The sequence below is a fragment of the Schistocerca cancellata genome, chromosome 5 (genome assembly GCF_023864275.1).
Source record: "Schistocerca cancellata isolate TAMUIC-IGC-003103 chromosome 5, iqSchCanc2.1, whole genome shotgun sequence".
Taxonomy (NCBI): domain Eukaryota; kingdom Metazoa; phylum Arthropoda; class Insecta; order Orthoptera; family Acrididae; genus Schistocerca; species Schistocerca cancellata.
In genome coordinates, this window is record NC_064630.1 from 639,683,214 (window position 1) to 639,707,415 (window position 24,202).

Here is a 24,202-nt window from a genome sequence, read left to right on the forward strand (position 1 = left end):
GCCTGCAAGCTCCCCAGAGCTGTCGCCGATACAACATATGCCTCAGTAGAGGTAACAGCGACTTTATGTCACGCTTCCCAACCAACACACACCACTCTAGAAGGTGTGAAACGTTGCACTTACGAGGGCTATCCACAAAGTACATTACGTTTTGGAATTAAAAATAAATAAAGTATTGGAAATTTTTTTATTATATACAGATGAAAGCCACACTAAAATACTACTTTTCTACATAGTTGCCATTTAAATTAAGGCACTTATCATAGCGATGGACGAGCTTGGAAATTCCTTCGTCGTAAAATTCGGCCGCCTGCGCCTTCAACCACGTGGTTACCTCTTCTTGAAGCTGTGCGTCGTCATCAAAACGCTGCATAGCCAACCACTTCTTCATTGCTGGGAATAAGTGGAAGTCACTCGGTGCGAGGTCGGGACTGTACGGCGGATGAGGAAACAACTCCCACTTAAAAGATTCGAGAACTTCACGAGTGGCATTTGCCGTGTGGGCCCGGGCGTTGTGAATCAGCAAGATCTTTGAGCCCTACTTTCCCCTGCGCTTGTTTTGTATTGCTCTTCTGAGGTTGTGCAGAGTTTGGCAATACCTTTGAGAGTTTATTGTAGTGCCTCTTTCCAGGAAATCCACAAAAATCGCATCTTTTCTGACCCAGAAGAAGAGGTAACCACGTGGTTGAAGGCGCAGGGGGCCGAATTTTACGACGAAGGAATTTCCAAGCTCGTCCATCGCTACGATAAATGCCTTAATTTAAATGGCAACTATGTAGAAAAGTAGTATTTAAGTGTGGCTTTCATCTGTATGTAATAAAAAGAATTTCTAATACTTTATTTATTTTTAATTCCAAAACGTAATGTACTTTGTGGATAGCCCTCGTATAACTGGGTTCATACTGCCAAGCTCTTTGTAAATTTTACTCGATTTTGTAATTACGGAAATAATAACATACCTTCTCAATCTGTGAAGTTTCATTTCGTTTTCTCCTGGGCGCTTCACCTTTTTCGTCAGGCAGTGTACGTGGTCGATTTCGGGTCTAAATTACAACGCGACTATGCACTCAAATTGGGTTTATATCATAACGTCGTTTCCTGTTATGTACATCAAAAAAATAGTCACAATTGTGCATGCCTTTAGATAACTCTTAGTTTTATAAGTACCTGTCTCTGTCGGCTGGAAAGTGATCAATTAATTGAATGTACAGAAAGTTTGAAATGCGAAGTTTCTTGTTGCTTTGACTGCGCGTATGTACACTGGATTACTAGTTTCTATGGGACTAACCTACCATCTTCAGATATATACAGCACAGCATGATTTCATAACCCATATTCTGTGGATCTGAAGATGACAGTTTAGTCTGTCGAAACTAGAAACCCAGTGCATATACACGCGGTCATGACAATAAAAAAATTCTCATCTAAAGCTTTATTTACACTGAACTACTTACTTTATGTTATGTTCGACTACATAAGTTCAAATGAGAGTGAATATTCATTGTAGAACACCATATTGCGGTAGAAGAGGGCTATTTGCGACATTTCCCGTACGTTATTTAAATGTCTCCACACTGATACACTAAAGAACGATATGTGTCATAATTTGCCTTACCTCTAGATTATTTAGTTCCAAGTGAATAGAAGTTAACAGAAGTAGGAAAACTTCCAGCCGCTGGTGGTGTTTGGTGTCCTAGCACTGCCAGCGTTACGGATTTAATAATAGCAGTATTATGTCTGGAACTGCAGTGGTGAGCGGGAAGTGAATATCGTATTTTGTTCTCAGTCGTGTTTATTTCAACGTGTATGATGAACAGATTCGTGATCTATCATGGTAGAAAGCCATGACTCTATGGAAAAGGTCTATTAGAACACGGACAGAAATAAGGAACATCATTAACATTGTAGCCGAGCACTGACTTCGCGAACTGATACGAAACTGTGAGTACTACTCGTATTATGAAAACGATTACGTCAGTAAGACCCTTTCAATAATTATTTAAGTTTTCGTTTTCCTGTGTCAATCTTCTGCTGTTACACTTCTGCTTTCGTACACGTACGTGCAGTACCAGCGTGTTATCGGTTAACATGATATTTTGCGAAATCAGTTAGCGTTATTTATTGATGCCATTTTTTTAGTGCTTATTAGTATCTGTTAACTACATGTGCAGTTATTTCTTGACGCAGTGCAGACCGCACAAACACCATAGTTGGTCTTACAACTAAAAATTCAGATACAATTGTGAATGTAATAGAATTTATGAATCCTGAAAGGTAACACTAACGCACTAGGGTATCGTATCTGAAGTGTTGCGCTACATCAGGAATCTTTTTTCCTCGTGTGTCGAGTGTACAAAAGTTAATGAAAACGCGGTTATTTACAATTCGGAAAGACGTTGCAGTGTAGGATTTCGAGTTCGATACGGTCCGCATACACATTTATTGAATAAACACAGCTATTTGTTTTGAATTTACAGGTAAATGTACTGATGTAATTACCACTACGTATGGAAAGATTAAACTTGCTACCCCGAATAATGAGCTGGATTTACAACGATATGTTTCAAACAAAAACATAATTAATAGCATTTCATATCACAGCGCGGCAGTGCAATGTTGATGCTTGAAACGTTATTCGTGTGTACCCTGTAAACTGTCCGACTAAAAAGAATTATTAGGTTTCTGAGTTAATTGAACTGCTGAGCTTGAAATATCAAAGAGAACTTCTGTATACCCTAACCTTATCTTACTGGAAATGCGATGCACTTTACTCTTTATTTTACAATGTGAAGTGCCTATACGAATAACGTTCTGAGTCATTAAAGAAATCTCTGAGGAATGACTCTGATGGTGTTTCAACTGCTTGTTGAGATATGAGGAAAGCGTTATGTGAATGTACTCTTGTTCTGAAAGTTACTATCAGGAATCCTACAGCTCGGCGAAAATGGTCTTCTGCTGTTTGCTGTAGGGTACAACTCGTAAATATATTAGAATACTCATAATGGACCGTTTGTATTTCGTCCAGGCAGTACAAGAAAAGAGACTAGATACTGGTAAGTACTTTCCGTCCTAGAAAAAAGTTGAAAAAGGGGAAAACACTTTCTCTCAGAATAGTTGGCTCTGAGCACCGTGAGACTTAACATCTGAGGTCATCAGTCCCCTAGAACTTAGAACTACTTAAACCTAACTAACCTAAGGACATCACAAACATCCATGCACGAGGCATGGTACCCTGGTACCCCAGGGAAGGACCCTTGCGATTAATGTTGTACGTTAATGACCTTGTAGACGATATTAATATTAACATCAGGCTTTTTGTACATGATGCAGTTATCTATACTGAAGTACTATCTGAAAAATATACTACAATCCTCTACGTATCGCTCACATAGGGATCATAAGAATAAGATTGGAATAATTACTGCTCGCACAAAGGCATTCAGACAGCCATTCTTCCCGTCGGGAAGGTGTTGTCGTTGAGTGACTGTAGGAGGGTACAAGATGACTTGGACAGGATTTGTGATTGGTGTAAAGAATGGCAGCTAACTCTAAATATAGATAAATGTAAATTAATGCAGATGAATAGGAAAAATAATCCCGTAATGTTTGAATACTGCATTAGTAGTGTAGCTCTTGACACAGTCACGTCGATTAAATATTTGGGCGTAACATTTCAGAGCGATATGAAGTGGGACAAGCATGTAATGGCAGTTGTGGGGAATGCGGATAGTCGTCTTCTGTTCATTGGTAGAAGTTTGAGAAGATGTGGTTGATCTGTAAAGGAGACCGCTTATAAAACACTAATACGACCTATTCTTGAGTACTGCTCGAGTGTTTGGGATCCCGATCAGTTCGGATTTAGGGAGGACATAGAAACAATTCAGAGGCGGGCTGCTAGGTTTGTTACTGGTAGATTTGATCATCACGCGAGTGTTACGGCAATGCTTCAGGAACTCTGGTGGGAGTCTCTAGAGGAAAGGAGGCGTTCTTTTCGTGAATCGCTACTGAGAAAATTTAGAGAACCAGCATTTGAGGCTGACTGCAGTACAATTTTACTGCCGCCAACTTATATTTCGCGGAAAGACCACAAAGATAAGAGAGATTAGGGCTCGTACAGAGGCATATAGGCAGTCATTTTTCCCTCGTTCTGTTTGGGAGTGGAACAGGGAGAGAAGATGCTAGTTGTGGTACGAGGTACCCTCCGCCACGCACCGTATGGTGGATTGTGGAGTATGTATGTAGATGTAGATGTAGACGTGTTCCGTACGTGACTGTAACAAGAAGAAACACTAATAATTGGTACAGAGGAACTTACCACCTGACATACCCTCTGCCATGCACCTCACGGTGATTTGCAGAGTGTAGGTGTAGATGTATATGTACCAGATCGTTTAACTTCCAGAATTCAAGAATTATCAGGCTGACTGTAACAGTGCAGCAAATTAGCCCCACACAGTAACTTAAGAAGCATCTACTCGAGAGAAATACTCGCACCCGAATGTCCTACGTGACTTGTTAACCGTTCATCATCAAAATCCCGAGATAAGTGCTGCGCACCACAGAGCGCATAGCTTCTCTCTCGCAATCCAAATTGGCGTCTGCCCATTATGAACAAAAAAAAAAAAAATCCACAGCATATTAAGAGGAAATTGCCACCAACATAAAGAGCAGTGTGAGGACCGGTGCGTTGGTAGGCCAGGATCTGGTGCCTCCACCGATCGTCGAACCAGAGTGCACAGTTACTGATCGGCTCGGCTTTTACAGATTAAATAAAACTCCGAAACACGATATAACTTGAATTTTTCGAAAATATATGTTATATCCATAGAGCGACCAAATGGAGTGATATTCGTAATTCATTTGGCTCTATTGATATAGTAGAATAATTCTGGAGATAGGGATTTGCTTTTTCACTTTCTACTCTCTTTTACTTTATACTGAAAGTCTTTACTGGACACCAATGAAGGCGAAAATACTCCCATTTTTTTTTAAACCGTCAATAGCGCCTCCTTATCTTCTCCTTCGATGTGCGGCATTCCCGTAACTTTGTCCCTAATTTTCGTTTCAGTGACCGCGCGGGATCAGCCGAGCGGTCTATTCACTGCAGTCATGGACTGTGCGGCTGGTCCCGGAGGAGGTTCGTGTCCTCCCTCGGGCATGGGTGTGTGTGTTTGTCCTTAGGATAATTTAGCTTAAGTAGTGTGTAAGCTTAGGGACTGATGACCTTAGCTGTTAAGTCCCATAAGATTTCACACACATTTTTTTTCGTTTCAGGTCTCTGTCCTCTTTTGAAAGACATCCAATTCTATTGATGCAGCTCTCCACGCTAGCTTACCCTGTATAAGGCTCTACCTCTCTGCCTATCTACGGCACCCCTTATCTATTTCAACCTGCTTACTGTATTCAGGCTTGATCTTCCTGTACCTCTTTCAACAGCTGCCGAATAGATACGCTCACTTCCTCCAGTATTAAGTTAACGATTCCTTGATGCCTCAAAATATATCCTACCAACCAGCCACAATTTATTTTTCGCCATTTCGATACAATATCTCCTCAACAGTTATTTGAACTACCTGTATAATCTTTGGCATTCTTTTGTGGCACCACATTTCAAAAGCTTTTATTCTTTTCTTCCCTGAAGTGTCTATTGTCCATGTTTCACTTTCGTACAAGGCTACACTGCAAACACATATCAGCAGAAAGTGCTTCCTAAGATTTAAATCTCATTTTCAATGTTAAAAAGTTCCCTTTTTTCATAAATCCTTTTACTGCTATTGCCATCTACCTGTTATATCGTTTCAACTTTGGCAATCATCAGTTCTTTTGCTGCTCTATGTTCAAAACTTTCTACTACTTTCAGTACCTCATTTTATAATCACCTCAGCATCACCTGATTTTATTGCACTCCGTTCCATTACACTTGTTATACTTTTGCTGGTGCTCATCTTATAATCTCTTTGCAAGACATTATCTGTGAATGCCGTATTTTGATTCTTGGTCGGCGTAGCCGCGTCTACCGAGTGTTTAAACCCTCCTTGCAAGCGCTCTGTCGTTGCATTTGTGCTTTAAAAATGACGAGCTGTTCACCTGAAGAAATAACTGCAGTCGTCGAAGACGTCAACCGGTTGCACTCCCATAAGTTGTTTGAAGACTATCCACTCCGTTCAGCTGTCCTTCTAAGTCCTCTGCCGTTCCTGACAGAATTACTACGTCACTGGTAAACCTCAAGTTTGAAATTCTTCTGTTTGAACATTACTCCTTCGTTTTCTTCACAGCTTGCGCAGTATAAAGATTGAATAACATTGTGAATGGCCTTCAACGTGTCTCATTACCTTCTCAATTACGTCTTACCTTCCATGTTCTTCGACACTAATAACAGGAGTTTGATTTCTTTTCAATTCAGAATTTCAAGGAATGTAGTACAGTCAACATCGTCAAAAGGTTTTTCTAAATCTACAAGTGCTACAGGTTTGCCGTTCATCAGTCTCTCTTTTAAGGTAAGTGACGGAGTCAGTACTGTCTCACGTTGTCTTGAACCAAAACTGATCTCGTTCGAGATCGATTTCCTATTTTTTCTTTTTTTGTGTTCTGCAAATAATTGGTGTCTGTGTTTTGTAACCATGGGTTATTAAGCTGACATTTTTTCTTGTAAATTTCACTCCTTTTACCACAGGCTTTGTTCGGAATTGGAATTATTACGTTCTTCGATTGTCTCATATTTCTTCCATTCGAAGTGGAAATCTTTCATTGTAGCAGAGATAAAATATGTTTTGTGTTAGGATCGGAAGCTTCTGCGGCGATCCGCTTTCAAGGGCTTTGGTAGACGTTGTTACCCCACAGCACCCGCTATGCCTTTCAACGAAGCTTGGTGGGTCAACGGGGACTGAAAGCGAAATTACACGTCGATCCTTTCATCTCGGAGGACAAATACCCCCGCTAAAGCAAACAGAGGAATCGCGCTGGATGGAGACATCGCCCAGAGGCAGCGCTTTGCAGAGGTGTCACACGCTGTGGACTGGCGGTGTCAGGTCTCCGTGTCCAGTCCAGGAGCGCAAAGCACTAGGCGGTACTCACGCGTGCGTAAATATTTTTGTGAACGCGGAATGGTGTCAGTTACGTCAACATCAGCATCAGGGATTAGTCTTACAAGACTGTTTCTTTTTCAATGATATTGAAATTGGTTTCTCCATTTTCTCTACGTTTCGGTGTGGCTTTGCAATTAATTTTTGGATGTATAAAATGTGACCTAGTAAAATTACAACACCGGAAAGGGCCTGAAATTTCACTTACGGTAACTAAAACAGGACGAATAGATGATTAATGATGTGCATGACAAGGATGTATAGAGGGTGATAAATTTTATTTGTACCTGGAGCAGTCGACGCACGATTCAGTTGCTCTGTGTCAGCCTCAAGGGAAGGAAACACTTTCTGCTGCTAGTATTGCTACAGAGTTTTCCTTGGTGGGAGGCTGTACGTTTAGTATCTCGAGGACAACTAATGAGGCTCTTGAATAAAGAACCAGAGGGAGAAAAGTTACAGGCCACATACCAGTGTGTACCATTGTGTATTGTTTATTATACCGGGGACCTAGAAACGAGGGAGAGTCTTCTTCCCGCCGTAGCCCTCAGCAGCCGTCCCCCTACCACACCGCCGCCCCATACCGAACCCAGGGTTACTGTGCGGTTCGGCACCCAGTGAACCCCGGATCGCTCCCCCCCCCCCCCCCCCCCCCCCCCCCTCCGGGAACGTCTCATACCAGACGAGTGTAAACCGAAATGTTTGCGCGGGTAGAGTAGCGATGATGTACGCGTACATGGAGACCGTGTTTGTGCAGCAATTGCCGATATAGTGTACCTGAAGCGGAATAAGAGGAACCAGCCCGCATTCTGGGACCGGCACGCCTTCCCACTCGGGAAGCAGCGCGTTAAACCGCGCGGCTAGCTGGGCGGGCTGTCTGTACCATTGGTTTCAAACCTTTTAGAGAGCATTAACCCTGAATATCAGATGTCGTCGAACAAGTTTGGCAATTAATTAAACATTTGTATGTAAAATACACTCCTGGAAATGGAAAAAAGAACACATTGACACCGGTGTGTCAGACCCACCATACTTGCTCCGGACACTGCGAGAGGGCTGTACAAGCAATGATCACACGCACGGCACAGCGGACACACCAGGAACCGCGGTGTTGGCCGTCGAATGGCGCTAGCTGCGCAGCATTTGTGCACCGCCGCCGTCAGTGTCAGCCAGTTTGCCGTGGCATACGGAGCGCCATCGCAATATTATACCTATAACTTCTCTATTCAGTTCTCTTCCTTCCTTCTTTCTAAATATTTAATTTCGTTTTGTTTATTAATATCTTACTTGATTTTGTATTAGTTATACGTTTTTCTAATGCTGCACAAAAAAAAAGATATCAAATGGATCTAAACAGAGCCCGCCTCCACGTGGCGGGACACGGGCAACGGTGTGAGTGCGGACGGGAGCCGGTGTGGTGTTACTTTCAGTCACTGCGGACCCCGGACCCAGTCACAGCGGCTAAGTGGCAATATACGACCCACCATAAGAAATTAGACGGTGGGAATAAAATATAAGCAGCTAGTGAAAAAAAAAAAAGTCTTTAACACTGGTAGCATGCCGCGACAGCGTGGACGTGAACCGTATGTGCAGTTGACGGACTTTGAGCGAGGGCGTATAGTGGACATGCGGGAGGCCGGGTGGACGTACCGCCGAATTGCTCAACACGTGGGGCATGAGGTCTCCACAGTACATCGATGTTGTCGCCAGTGGTCGGCGGAAGGTGCACGTGCCCGTCGACCTGGGACCGGACCGCAGCGACGCACGGATGCACGCCAAGACCGTAGGATCCTACGCAGTGCCGTAGGGGACCGCACCGCCACTTCCCAGCAAATTAGGGACACTGTTGCTCCTGGGGTATCGGCGAGGACCATTCGCAACCGTCTCCATGAAGCTGGGCTACGGTCCCGCACACCGTTAGGCCGTCTTCCGCTCACGCCCCAACATCGTGCAGCCCGCCTCCAGTGGTGTCGCGACAGGCGTGAATGGAGGGACGAATGGAGACGTGTCGTCTTCAGCGATGAGAGTCGCTTCTGCCTTGGTGCCAATGATGGTCGTATGCGTGTTTGGCGTCGTGCAGGTGAGCGCCACAATCAGGACTGCATACGACCGAGGCACACAGGGCCAACACCCGGCATCATGGTGTGGGGAGCGATCTCCTACACTGGCCGTACACCACTGGTGATCGTCGAGGGGACACTGAATAGTGCACGGTACATCCAAACCGTCATCGAACCCATCGTTCTACCATTCCTAGACCGGCAAGGGAACTTGCTGTTCCAACAGGACAATGCACGTCCGCATGTATCCCGTGCCACCCAGCGTGCTCTAGAAGGTGTAAGTCAACTACCCTGGCCAGCAAGATCTCCGGATCTGTCCCCCATTGAGCATATTTGGGACTGGATGTAGCGTCGTCTCACGCGGTCTGCACGTCCAGCACGAACGCTGGTCCAACTGAGGCGCCAGGTGGAAATGGCATGGCAAGCCGTTCCACAGGACTACATCCAGCTTCTCTACGATCGTCTCCATGGGAGAATAGCAGCCTGCATTGCTGCGAAAGGTGGATATACACTGTACTAGTGCCGACATTGTGCATGCTCTGTTGCCTGTGTCTATGTGCCTGTGGTTCTGTCAGTGTGATCATGTGATGTATCTGACCCCAGGAATGTGTCAATAAAGTTTCCCCTTCCTGGGACAATGAATTCACGGTGTTCTTATTTCAATTTCCAGGAGTGTATTAATAACCATATTTATAAAGTGAAAAATCATTTGCAATAATTACGAAATGCTCACTCAAATGAAACGTGTTTAGTACGTTTTCCACTGAACCAAGAAATAACGATTCAATAGGATGTCTTGTTCTGATCATTTCCCACAATCCTATTTTATATTTCGTTTGGTGCGCGCCATTGCACGTTTGAAGTCGTGCTCGAAGTTCATTCAGTTTTTCACTCGTTTTCATTGCTACTGCAGTCGAAAGTGTACTTTCACATCCGTAAGTTGTTTCAAGTGGAATCTGTGTTCATAAGAGTTCTTCCAGTAATAGTGATAGCTTCTAATTACACATATTTCGCTGAATTACAGCTGACTCTTTTTGTGAAAATCTTTTTATAATGTGTTAACTTCTCGTGGTTCAAGAAACAGTACTTCTGCCCGAGTCTCATTATTCGAAAATATTCCTTCGTTCACATAAGCTGGTCTTAGAATCTATAAACTAATGTGTAAATTATCCAGAAGAGAAAAAGTGCTACTATTAGAACTTTTTACCGATGGTGAGTGATAAGTACTACCACTGGAGGAAGAGCGAGAAAACATACAAGTGTAAAAGAAGTCTAGAGTGCTCACAAGGGAACATTCCCATCGCACCCCCCTCAGATTTAGTTATAAGTTGGCACAGTGGATAGGCCTTGAAACACTGAACACAGATCGATCGAGAAAACAGGAAGAAGTTGTGTGGAACTATGAAAAAATAAGCAAAATATACAAACTGGGTCGTCCATGCGTAAGATAGGCAATATTAAGGGCAATGTGATGCGAGAAGCTCCGTGGTCCCGTGGTTAGCGTAAATAGCTGCGGAACGAGAGGTCCTTCGTTCAAATCTTCCCTTGACCGAAAATTTTAACTTTTTATTTTCAGTTTATGTGAAAAACTCTTATGTTTTCATCACTTTTTTTGGAGTGATTATTACATCCACAAGAAAACCTAAATCGGGCAAGGTAGAAGAAACTTTTCACCTATTCGCCAAGTGTACTAGTTAGGTGGGTCGACAACATATTCCTGTCATGTGACGCTCATGCTGTCACCAGTGTCGTATACAAAATATCAGACGTGTTTCCCTGTGGAGGAATCGGTTGACCTATGACCTTGCGATCAAATGTTTTCGGTTTCCATTGGGAGGCACGTCCTTTCGTCAACTAATCACACGGTTTTGCGGTGCGGTCGCAAAACAGACACTAAACTTCTTACAGTGAAGAGAGACGTCAATGAACGAACGGACAGATCATAACTTTGCGAAAATAAAGAAAGCAAAATTTTCAGTGTAGGGCAGATTTGAACCAAGGACCTCTCATTCCGCAGCTGTTCATGCCAACCACAGGACCACCGCGCTCCTCGCCTCACATTGCCCTTAATATTGCCTATCTTACGCATGGACGACCCAGTTTGTATATTTTGCTTATTTTTTCATAGTTCCACACAACTTCTTCCTGTTTTCTCGATTGATCTGTGTTCAGTTTTTCAAGGCCTATCCATTGTGCCAACTTATAACTAAATCTGAGGGGGGTGCGATGGGGATGTTCCCTTGTCAGAGTGCGCTTCGTAAACTAAACCAGTTTTCAGAGTGAAGTTTTCAATTCGTATGAAAATGAACATTTATAGACAGTCTGACCAGTTTTTACGCTTGACATTGGGACATAGTCTTTTAGCACAAACACCATCCAAAATTTGAGGTGGTTCATTGATCAATGGAGAGATGAATGTTTCAAAATACCGGGAGAGGCAGGAATGTCAATAATGGATTAGGGGACATACCTGAAAGGAAGACATGCTGAAAAAGTGATGGCAGGATTTAACCAAAGAGATGGATGGTATATGCGCAAGGGAAGTTCTTTTTGGATTTCAGGAAATAAGGGAAGACTGAGGACACAAAATTATGAAAGGTAGGCAGACGACATTAGAAGATGTGCTGCAGCAACAGGGATAGTGTCACCGGAGATCGCAGTGCGTGGAAATGTATGGACGATGCTCTAATCCATCAGTAGCTTCCAAATGTCTTGGGTCTGACCACATAGTTGAGATCCCTTAAGCAAATAAAACTGCAGACTATTATTTCCTGGCTTCAATACATTGTCCTACGATCCGTGTAACGTCAGAACGTCAGTGTCATTGGTTCGCCCATAATTCATTTTCTCAGGTTTATTTATTTCCCTGTGTATTTCACGAACTACTGCAAGCCTTTCTAATTAATGATAGTTGGGTGACTTCGCTGTCAGGTGTCTTAAGTGTAACTGTCACGTGTGGGTAACTATGCTGAGTGCGTTTATGGCCTCGGGTCTGTTTGTTCGGCGATGGTGATTTCACTACGTGGATAGTGGTGGCCAGTTGGTGAAGGGAGAAGACAGATGTCACATTCAGACTCAAAGAGAGGATCACAGGCTCATGGCCCCCTGCAGGGAACACTTGCTAATACAATGTTTTCTATTTCCAAAGTTTTTTGGCAAAGTCTCGATAGTAATTTTGGATGAAAGGTGCAATACATGTTAATGGCTATCAATTGAAATTTTTATTTGCACGCCTGAGGGGTAGCCCACTCGCCTTGCTTTCCTGCCTGTCTGGCAGCATGAAATGCTCTAACCAGCTAGGGAGCACATGCACAGTTTGACCTTATCTGCAGGCAACAGCAAATGTTCCTGATACGTAGGAAGATGAGTCAGACAAGACAGAAAGGAAAATGTCGTAGTATAAAAAAGACTAACGAAAAGATTGACCGTTCCCAAACGTATCGGAAAACAACGGAAACAAACACCAGTCTGCCCATTTCCACGCTTGCACAACCACTGTCTGATGAACTGGAAATTAGAATCGTAGTGCTGAGTGAAATGATGATAATTTTTAGGACGCATTTCTACTTTACATCACGTAAACTATGTAGCTATCAAACTTGTAGCATGACTTTCGTAATTCTTTGATTTTATGCTATGGAGATATAGTAAGTGCTGACGGAGATAAGTTATTATATTAATAGATTTTACGTACCTTATTTTTATTGTAATTACAATAGTAGGCATCTGTGGCATGTTAAAGCTTCGAGTAATTGTACTTTGTGCTGGACAAGAGAGAGTTGGAGGGAAGAGACAGAAATTGTGCACGTTCTGCACAGTAAAAGTAGCCAACATACTGAAGAGCTTAAAAAAGCTATAAAGAACTTTGTGTGTCACTCTCATCCTGCCTCCCGCTTAGTCATCACAGATGGAAGAGATTTTGAAAATCACCCTAAGTCACAAACAAACTGCTACTCTCGCCAGAACCGCTGCCAATAGATGTAATGGGTGATCGAAAAGTTTCCGTTAGGTGGCTATACAATCCAGAATCGGTATGCCAATCAGCCAAAATTATCGTGAACATTGAGGCAATCTCCCAGTCAATGTACGAGTTGCTGCGTGAAGGAGTCTACATCTGTCTGCTGCACATCCTCATGCAAAACAAAAAAAAAAAAAAAAAAACAAAAAAAATGGTTCAAATGGCTCTGAGCACTATGGGACTTAATATCTGTGGTTAACAGTCCCCTAGAACTTAGAACTACTTAAACCTAACTAACCTAAAGGCATCACACACATCCATGCCCAAGGCAGGATTCGAACCTGCGACCGTAGCGGTCACGCAGTTCCAGACCGTAGCGCCTAGAACCGCACGGCCACACCGGCCGGCCCTCATGCAACAGAAATCGTCTATCTAAAGGGACGGAGGGCATGATAATGTCGTGTGGGATCAGAACTACAGGGCGGGTGCATTAGTGTCTCCCATTTGAATTGGCGTAAATTCTCCGTTACAACATTTGCGATGTGAGAACGTGCATTATCATGAAGCAACACGGAACTTGGAGCGGTGGTTTCCGAAAGACATGCTGCCCCACATACATTCTTCATTCTCCGATGGATGTCTGCCAGTGTTTGCTGGCCGCTGTGGCCGAGCAGTTCGAGGCGCTTCCGTCTGGAACCGAGCTGCTGCTACGGTCGCAGGTTCGAATCCTGCCTCGGGCATGTGTGTTTGTGATGTCCTTAGGTTAGTTACGTTTAAGTAGTTCTAAGTCTAGGGGATTTATGACCTCAGATGGTAAGTCCCATAGTGCTTGGAGCTATTTGAACCATTTGAGTAGGCGCCGGCCGGGGTGGCCGAGCGGTTCTAGGCGCTACACTCTGGAACCGCGGGACCGCTACGGTCGCAGGTTCGAATCCTGCCTCGGGCATGGATGTGTGTGATGTCCTTAGGTTAGATAGGTGTTAGTAGTTCTAAGTTCTAGGGGACTGATGACCTCAGAAGTTAAGTCCCATAGTGCTCAGAGCAATGAGTAGGCAGATGTAGCCAGCTAGAGAAGTAGCGGGACATAATTATGCATTTAGTTGTTGAAGTGAGACGGTATATGTAGCCAGATGGTGAAGTGAAAGGCCGTATTGTAGTGGTGCTGCAGGCGCTGTCAGTTGGCGAAGTTAGAAGGTAGATGTAGCTCATTAGTGAAGTGGGTAGGTAGATACAGCTGCCTGGTGAAGTAATGGGGGACATATAGCCAGTGGTTGAGACAGGGTAGATGTAGCCAGATGGTGACGATAGAGAGCAGGTGTAGCTGTTGGGGAGGTGCGCAGACAGATCGACCCAGCTGATGAAGTAAAGGGGTATAATTAGTTAGTTACTGAATGGAGATTGCAGACGTAGCCAGATGGTGGAGTGAAAGGCAGTGGTTGTGGTGGTGCTGCAGGTGCCGGACAAGATGACGAGCGAGGTGAGCGAGGCGCCGTGGGACGGCGGGGTGCTAGCGGCGTCTCTGTCGTTGGGGCTGGTGGTGCTAGTGCTGGGAGCCGCCGTCGCCTGCCTGTGGAGGCGCCACCAGCTGGCCAGGTGTCTCGCGGCCCACGGCAAGCATCGCGCGGCCGCAACCTGCTCCACGGTGAGTACTGGCTCCCTGGCCTCTGTGCAACGCGAGGTGCACACTAGTAGACGCCGATTGCATCACTTGCTCAGCATGTTTGGCAGTACTTCCTCTAAAATACATCTATTTCTTCAGTTTGGCTCTGAGATCCCTCCCCTCCCTCCCCCCTACGTCCTCAATTATTTGCTTGACGTATTCCAATCTCTGTCTTCCTCTACAGTGTTTGCCCTCTACAGCTCCCTCTAGTACCATGGAAGTCATTCCCTCATGTCTTAGCAGATGTCCTATCATCCTGTCCCTTCTCCTTATCAGTGTTTTCCACATATTCCTTTCCTCTCCGATTCTGCGTAGAACCTCCTCATTCCTTATCTTATCAGTCCACCTAATTTTCAACATTCGTCTATAGCATCACATCTCAAATGCTTCGATTGTCTTCTGTTCCGGTTTTCCCACAGTCCATGTTTCACTACCATACAATGCTGTACTCCAGACGTACATCCTCAGAAATTTCTTCCTCAAATTAAGGCCGGTATTTGATATTAGTAGACTTCTCTTGGCCAGAAATGCCTTTTTTGCCATAGCGAGTTTGCTTTTGATGTCCTCCTTGCTCCGTCCGTCATTGGTTATTTTACTGCCTAGGTAGCAGAATTCCTTAACTTCATTGACTTCGTGACCATCAATCCTGATGTTAAGTTTCTCGCTGTTCTCATTTCTACTACTTCTCATTACCTTCGTCTTTCTCCGATTTACTCTCAAACCATACTGTGTACTCATTAGACTGTTCATTCCGTTCAGCATATCATTTAATTCTTCTTCACTTTCACTCAGGATAGCAATGTCATCAGCGAATCGTATCATTGATATCCTTTCACCTTGTATTTTAATTCCACTCCTGAACCTTTCTTTTATTTCCATCATTGCTTCCTCGATGTACAGATTGAAAAGTAGGGGGGAAAGGCTACAGCCTTGTCTTACACCCTTCTTAATACGAGCACTTCGTTCTTGATCGTCCACTCTTATTATTCCCTCTTGGTTGTTGTACATATTGTATATGCCCCGTCTCTCCCTATAGCTTACCCCTACTTTTTTCAGAATCTCGAACAGCTTGCACCATTTTATATTGTCGAACGCTTTTTCCAGGTCGACAAATCCTATGAAAGTGTCTTGATTCTTCTTTAGCCTTGCTTCCATTATTAGCCGTAACGTCAGAATTGCCTCTCTCGTCCCTTTACTTTTCCTAAAGCCAAACTGATCGCCACCTAGCGCATTCTCAATTTTCTTTTCCATTCTTGTGTTCTCCTAATCATCATCATTTCATCCCCATGGACGCGCAAGTCGCCGAAGTGGCGTCAAATCGAAAGACATGCACCAGGTGAGCGGTCTACCCGACTTGAGGCCCTCGTCACACCCCCGATAAATTCTGTTTAACAGTTGCTACAGACTGACAGCATAACCTTTTGACTCATCAGGCCGCATCACAATCCTCTTCAAAATTTTTTAAGTCTCGCTCAGCTGGTGTCTGCTTCAGGATTCCATTGGTGTCCCTGGTTGGCTGAAAATTCCCGAAAGGCAATGTCGCGTTCACAAATAAAGTGCTATTTACCCTACGCTCTCTGGAGAAGTGCATTTAGTGGATGTAAAACTTTAGGATGCTACTGAAGGGTCATCGTCATTGGGTAAATACTGAAAATAGGTACTGAAAGAGAAGGTCTGTTCATAATTTTTGTAATACCGGCACGGTTGCTGTGTAGTTGTTTATGTTCCTCACTCACCGTGGCTGGGTATTTACTTCCAACCGCGCGATTGCTACTGTCGCAGGTTCGAATCCTGCCTCGGGCATGGATGTGTGTGATGTCCTTAGGTTAGTCAGATTTAAGTAGTTCTACGTTCTAGGGGATTGATGACCTCAGATGTTGAGTCCCATAGTGCTCAGAGCCATTTGAACCATTTGAATTTACTCCCATCCTATCAGGCATTCACGAAGACGTTAGTCTGTTGCCGTAATATCTCTATTGAAATTTTATTCGCTCTTCGATATTTCTACTGCTTCACCAATTTTACTTCCATTTATATTACTTTCTGTGGCGAGCACTCATACCTGGATTGTTAAAATCCAGGATCTTGTCATATTCTTCTTGGTGCTCTGTCACTGATCATTTTTGCTTGCCGTTCATGCTGTTTAACGCGTTCTTTTATTGCTCGTCGAATTTTGGTGACATGTACTTCGCCACAACGACTCGTCACTCCAGAGACTCCCGCATTGTGGAAGCGGTCGGGCAATTTGGTTGTTTTGTATCCCGCCTGGAAGGCGGCGGCCTGCAGGAGCAGGAAAAATACGTCGGTACTGCACGCAAGTAAAAGTTGTTTACTGAAGCCTGAATATATATACAGAGGCATACGTAACTTGTACAGATGAGCACAGTCTCAAGCAGAAGCTAAGTTTCCCGGCCGTCTGCTCTTGATCAAATGGTAGAATCTGTAACGGAGCTCGTAGACCTCCACAGCACCGGCTAGAGGGCGCCGTCGTCGGTGTCTGCCGTAGTGCCAACTTCAGAACTTTAATACGCCGTGGCATCGTTGCTATCGAAACCACAGGCTGTAGGGCGGAAGAAGTCTTATCTCGCGATTGAGAACTGTAATCCTTAGATCATTCTTGCGAATATCTATTTTCCGTATTTACCCAATGACGACGATGCACCAATGGTAGTCCGAAGATTTTTACCCAGTAACTCCATCTCTGCGGAAAACGTAGGATAGAATATCCTTTTATAGGTCAACGCAGCACTGTCTTTCAACAGTGTTCAATTATACAAGAACACCAGGGAATCCTGAAAGAGGTCCCGTCAGAAAATTCGAAACGTGGACCATTGAAGAAGTTTGAATATGACACAGCCTAACGACCCAGAAGATTTTGTCATCAGTGGCAACGGTAACGAAAACCTGTAGACTTCTACGTAGCAGAGTCCTTTAAGGGGCTCCGGAAAGGCTCAAAATCATGAAAAGTTCAATTTTTACTTTTTTGCGTTTTCTGAATCTGCAGACTATTACCTTTTAATAGATATATAATTTATTCAATTCCGAAGACTACAACTATTTTTAAATTTTTTTTAATGTGTTCTACATGGGCGTGACCCACTGTGGCGCTGTTAAACTGCTGTCAAATGGTGTTCTTATTAACGTCCGTGTTCATCAGGTACATTTTAGTGATGTGAGATAAAGCATGTGTTGTGGCTAACCCGTGACGGTTCGATATAAACTCCTGAAAATTGAAATAAGAACACCGTGAATTCATTGTCCCAGGAAGGGGAAACTTTATTGACACATTCCTGGGGTCAGATACATCACATGATCACACTGACAGAACCACAGGCACATAGACACAGGCAACAGAGCATGCACAATGTCGGCACTAGTACAGTGTATATCCACCTTTCGCAGCAATGCAGGCTGCTATTCTCCCATGGAGACGATCGTAGAGATGCTGGATGTAGTCCTGTGGAACGGCTTGCCATGCCATTTCCACCTGGCGCCTCAGTTGGACCAGCGTTCATGCTGGACGTGCAGACCGCGTGAGACGACGCTTCATCCAGTCCCAAACATGCTCAATGGGGGACAGATCCGGAGATCTTGCTGGCCAGGGTAGTTGACTTACACCTTCTAGAGCACGTTGGGTGGCACGGGATACATGCGGACGTGCATTGTCCTGTTGGAACAGCAAGTTCCCTTGCCGGTCTAGGAATGGTAGAACGATGGGTTCGATGACGGTTTGGATGTACCGTGCACTATTCAGTGTCCCCTCGACGATCACCAGTGGTGTACGGCCAGTGTAGGAGATCGCTCCCCACACCATGATGCCGGGTGTTGGCCCTGTGTGCCTCGGTCGTATGCAGTCCTGATTGTGGCGCTCACCTGCACGACGCCAAACACGCATACGACCATCATTGGCACCAAGGCAGAAGCGACTCTCATCGCTGAAGACGACACGTCTCCATTCGTCCCTCCATTCACGCCTGTCGCGACACCACTGGAGGCGGGCTGCACGATGTTGGGGCGTGAGCGGAAGACGGCCTAACGGTGTGCGGGACCGTAGCCCAGCTTCATGGAGACGGTTGCGAATGGTCCTCGCCGATACCCCAGGAGCAACAGTGTCCCTAATTTGCTGGGAAGTGGCGGTGCGGTCCCCTACGGCACTGCGTAGGATCCTACGGTCTTGGCGTGCATCCGTGCGTCGCTGCGGTCCGGTCCCAGGTCGACGGGCACGTGCACCTTCCGCCGACCACTGGCGACAACATCGATGTACTGTGGAGACCTCATGCCCCACGTGTTGAGCAATTCGGCGGTACGTCCACCCGGCCTCCCGCATGTCCACTATACGCCCTCGCTCAAAGTCCGTCAACTGCACATACGGTTCACGTCCACGCTGTCGCGGCATGCTACCAGTGTTAAAAACTGCGATGGAGCTCCGTATGCCACGGCAAACTGGCTGACACTGACGGCGGCGGTGCACAAATGCTGCGCAGCTAGCGCCATTCGACGGCCAACACCGCGGTTCCTGGTGTGTCCGCTGTGCCGTGCGTGTGATCATTGCTTGTACAGCCCTCTCGCAGTGTCCGGAGCAAGTATGGTGGGTCTGACACACCGGTGTCAATGTGTTCTTTTTTCCATTTCCAGGAGTGTATATCGCTGGTGTGATTGTCGATTGTTTCATGTTTATTTACACTGTCGTTATCTCGAAAATATTCGTAATTAATTCTGTTTCTTGAGTCTCTGTTTTGTGGAAGTATAATAATGAGTAAAAGTAAAGTTGCTGTTGCGACTTTCAATGATGGCAACATTGTAAGGTGCAAGGTATTTAGAAATATGGGAATGAAGATAGGTTCTAACATGGTACGAGCGATGCTTGCTTTAGACAAGGAACGCCTTCGGGCTGCAGACAGGGCTGTAAAGAGTCTAGAAATGCAAGCAAGAGTAAACAGGAGGAGGAACAAGAGGAAGCTGGAGGAGGAGTTTGCAGAGGATGAAGATAATCCATCCTATGGACCTGGAATGCACTAAAAGGTTAATCCAATCTTTGTAGCTCGATTCCCAAAACTTTTATTTTCTCATACTAATTACATGTTTTCTAAGGATCTTCCAAACATATTTGTTTCAAACTTTCAGTAAATGTTACACAGTACCTTCTGCATAATTTAACACAGCCTTTTTCCAAAAAACTGTATCTCTTTGAATATATAAATAAAAAATTGTAAAAAAATGTTGTGAATTTTCATTACAATTGAAAAAAAAAATCATCTTTAATAACTGAACTGAAATTTTGTAAAATCCCTGTGTTAAGTTGTAGCCCATATTCCAATAAATAATCTGTAAAATGTTCAACTTCCTACCTCAAATACTTTGTGAGGAAAGATGTAATTTATAAGCGTTATTTTAACATTGCAAGTATAGGGCGTTCCGGAGCCCCTTAAGTTCTCAGACTGGAAGTATAGCGGCAGCGCCGTCGGTTAGCAGCAGGAACGCGAGGTGGTCGAGCTCGCTGAACGAAGACGCAGCGAACAAAGTCGAAATACGTTTGTGCATTCTGTTCGGAGTAATTAAAAACCAAATTGCTACTACAGAATGGAGGTAAATTATTTCAGAAAGGCGCAGTTGGGAATTGTGAAGAGGCTGCACCCGCTGGAGCGTATGAAGGCTCAAACTGAATGGGCCGTACGTGGTAACAGACAAATTTTATGGGCAGATTTGGTGACCCCCTATGGTAGCCGTCCGACTTAAATAAATGGAGCCGTTGTCAGCTAAGTGGATGACCAAGAGGGTGATTCTTCCAGCTGAGACTGAAAGTCACCACGTCTTCTCTCGGACAGAGATAATCCTGTGGCAGCACAGTCCTAACCATCGAAACTGCGGGTTTCGCTGTATCATTAATAGGTATTTAGGAGAGGAAATGAATTACCGAATAAAAAATTCTGGGTGCCATTTAAAAAAAGTCATACTGCTGTTCATATCTTTGTAAGGTAATCATGCTAGTTGATATCCCCCTGACGGCTAAAGAACATTTCCTTGAAACATTTTTAATTTGCATCTGGACAAACAGTTACTTAGGGTGGTCAAGATAAATGGGACACCCTGTATATATAACACCGACTTTCTTTTCGGTTAACGCCTTCCAGCTACCTTTTCTATCAGCTCTTACCATTTTTTTTTTCGTCTCAGATTTCACTGAAAGTTTCGTAAGACCTGCACTTCTAACCTTCGGCTGTTTGGTCGAATTTCCTAAAACTGTTCAGAAATGCTTTAACTATCTCTTAAAAGTGCAGATCAAACGTTGCGTCTTCATTCCTATCCAAATCGGAGCTGTCAACAAATACCTCATCCCTCCTCCACTTGCCTACGCTTCTTATTCTATCCCAGTAAAATACTAATGCTACCTGGGCTGTGCTTACCACTCCCCAATATATTCGCAAAGCTGAAAGTCGAGCTCTTACAAGTCCTCAACTGCCTTCGGCCAACGCAGTTCTCAATATTCTATCCGGCCTCGCAGTGAAGAGTTCTACAACGTTTTCCATTCCAATATCTTCTTGTCCTTTCCAATGTTCACTGGAATCTCAAAGATATGCCTTACAACAATCGTCGCCTAACCACTGCCATAATTAGTGTCACTCCCTCTTAACACCAAGTACTTCCATCGTCATCAGTTCAAATGGCTCTAAGCACTATGGGACTTAACGTCTGAGGTCATCAGCCCCCTAGACATACAGCTACTTAAAAGTAACTAAGGACATCACACACATCCATGCCCGAGGCGGGATTCGAACCTGCGACCGTAGCAGCAGCGCGGTTTCGGACTGAAGCGCCTAGAACCACTCGGTCACAGCGGCCGGCTCAGTGTTTAAAGAAATACAATGAACGAAAATTATCCAGTACTACATTTCAGTCTCTCTGATAAGATGTAAAATTCTACTCTCATGAACGCTGACAACTCTGTGCGTTGTAGAACAACCAGTTTTGTATTTTTTTTAAATTTCGACAGTAACTTAGTTTCTCCTGTGCGTCGCAGATATCTTATACTAATTAACGGTTTCGGACTGGTACAAACAAGCTCGCCGGACAAAATATTACCCGCCCTTTGAAAGAGCACACAAAATATTACCTGCTCTATGAAAGAGTAGTCTGGTTGCTTTTGAGCGGTATACATCGTGTTGAACTGCGACCAGTCGCTCATTTAAGGCCCGCACCCCCCACCCACCCCAACGTTGACGTAAGTCCTAACAGTGGAGTGGTGTATATTTGCCAGTGGGATGTGTGGAATCAACGCAGAAATGTGAGTCGACTTCGAGACGTGAACCGAGCGAGGTGGCGCAGTGATTGGCACAGAGGACTCGCATTCGGGAGGACGACTGTTCAAACCCGCGTCAGGCAATCCAGATGTAGGTTTTCCGTGATTTCCCTAAACCGCTCCAGGCAAATGCCGGCATGGGTCCCTCGAAAAGACGTGGCCGATTTCCTTCCCAGTCCTCGACACAACCGAGCTTGTGCTCCGACTCTAATGACCTCGATGTCGACGGGACGTAATACCCAGTCTTACTTCTTCCTTCCTTCGTTCGAGACTTGAGAGAGTGACAGAAAGGGTCTATAGTTTCTGGACAAGTCTGTTACCGGAACGTGAGTAAGGTTGCAGCATTTGTTAATCAACGTGTCAACAAGCAAAGGGGTGAACCTCGCAGCATTGTAACACGGTAGAGGAAAAGACGGGAGATGAGACTCTTAACAACAATCAGTTTCAGTTTTGGATTGCCGGCCGGAGTGGCCGTGCGGTTCTAGGCGCTACAGTCTGGAACCGATGTCCTTAGGTTAGTTAGGTTTAATTAGTTCTAAATTCTAGACGACTGATGACCTCAGAAGTTAAGTCGCATAGTGCTCAGAGCCAATCGGTTTTGGACAGAAATTTCCTCTTCAATTGAATGTATATCTACCTCAACATTATAAAGGAGCTCCTCGCAGTTTGCATCTGAAGACGCGCAACTCATGAAACGACGTGTTCGCACTAGCACGTAAACCTTGTTTGGTTCAAACAACACAGAAATAGGATAGTAGCTGACTGCAGGCTTGTTGTGTAGTCAGATAAGGGGGCGATTTTGCCTCTTTTCAAACGATACAAGGCATCGTGAACCAACGGCCAAATGAGGCGCTTAGCCCAAAGTGTGCGAAGAGTGTAACTGAGGCGGTTCTGTTGTGTTGCGGCAGAGTTTTTGATTCCAAGACTGGAGCGCACTTCTTCGGGTTAGCTCAAGATATTTGTTTCAACAGTACTGGTTAGTAAATGTTGATTTCGGCACAGTCCACTCTCACTTATGTGACTGCCTGTATTCGACGTCTGATGGCAGGACTAACTGTAGAGGGTATATAAAGTGTTTCGGGAGGATACGGGAACCGTCGGGGATAGCGCTATAGACAGCACACTGGATCGAATTCGGGAGGACGACTGTAGAAACCAGCGTCCGACCATCCTGATTTAGGTTCTCGGTGATTTCCCAAACTCGCTTAAGGCAAATTCCGGGATGGTTCCTCCGAAAGGGCACAGCCACTTTCTTTCTCCATTCTTCCTAAAGCACAGCTTGTGCTCTGTCTCTAATGACCTGGTTGTCGACGGGACGTTAAGAACTAATCTCCTCCTTTTCCTCCTGCACGGTAAACACTGCAGTCGCTGTCGTAAAAATGCGGAAACGGAGCGATTTATCAAATCCAAAAGGACATAACCGTTGGCTTTCGGATAAAAGGTGGGACCATTTCCGAATCTGCTAAGTCTGTAAACTGTTCGCGTGCCGCCGTGTTTAAAGTGTACGCTGCATGGCAAATAGGCGCTATCCAAATCCGGGATCGAGGCAACTGTGGTGGACGCTGAGCCGTAGATGACATGGCTGAAGGCTTTTGATACCGTTCCTCACCAACGACTATTAATCAAATTGCGTGCATACGGAGTATCGTCTCAGTTGTGTGACTGGGTTCGTGATTTCCTCTCAGAGAGGTCACAGTTCGTAGAGATGGACGGTAAGTCATCGAGCAGAACAGAAGTGATATCTGGCGTTCTGCAAGGTACTGTCATAGTCCCTCTGCTGTTGCTGATTTACATAAATGATCTAGGTGATAATCTGAGCAGCCACCTCAGACTGTTTGCAGATGACGCTGTAATTTACCGTCTAGTAAAATCATCAGACAATCTAGTGCAATTGCAAAATGATCTAGAGAGAATTTCTGTATGGTGCAAAAAGTGGCAATTGGCACTAAACAAAGAAAAGTGCGAGGTCATCCACATGGGTACCAAAAGAAATCCGTTAAATTTTGAGTATACGACAAATTGCAAAAATCTAAGGGCTGTCAATTCGACTAAATGGTTCAAATGGCTCTGAGCACTATGGGACTTAACTGCTGTGGTCATCAGTCTCCTAGAACTTAGAACTACTTAAACCTAACTAACCTAAGGATA

General features: G+C 44.7%; 1 protein-coding gene across 3 annotated transcripts in view; it reads left to right on the plus strand.

Annotated features, from left to right (window-relative positions):
* LOC126188073 (tyrosine-protein kinase transmembrane receptor Ror-like) overlaps positions 1 to 24,202 on the plus strand; it is a 675,128-nt gene that overhangs the window by 517,179 nt on the left and 133,747 nt on the right. For all 3 annotated transcript variants that reach the window (XM_049929521.1, XM_049929522.1, XM_049929520.1), the window contains one exon: positions 14,551 to 14,739. In XM_049929521.1, the coding sequence (XP_049785478.1) occupies positions 14,551 to 14,739 (189 nt within the window). The remainder of the gene's footprint in view (positions 1 to 14,550; positions 14,740 to 24,202) is intronic.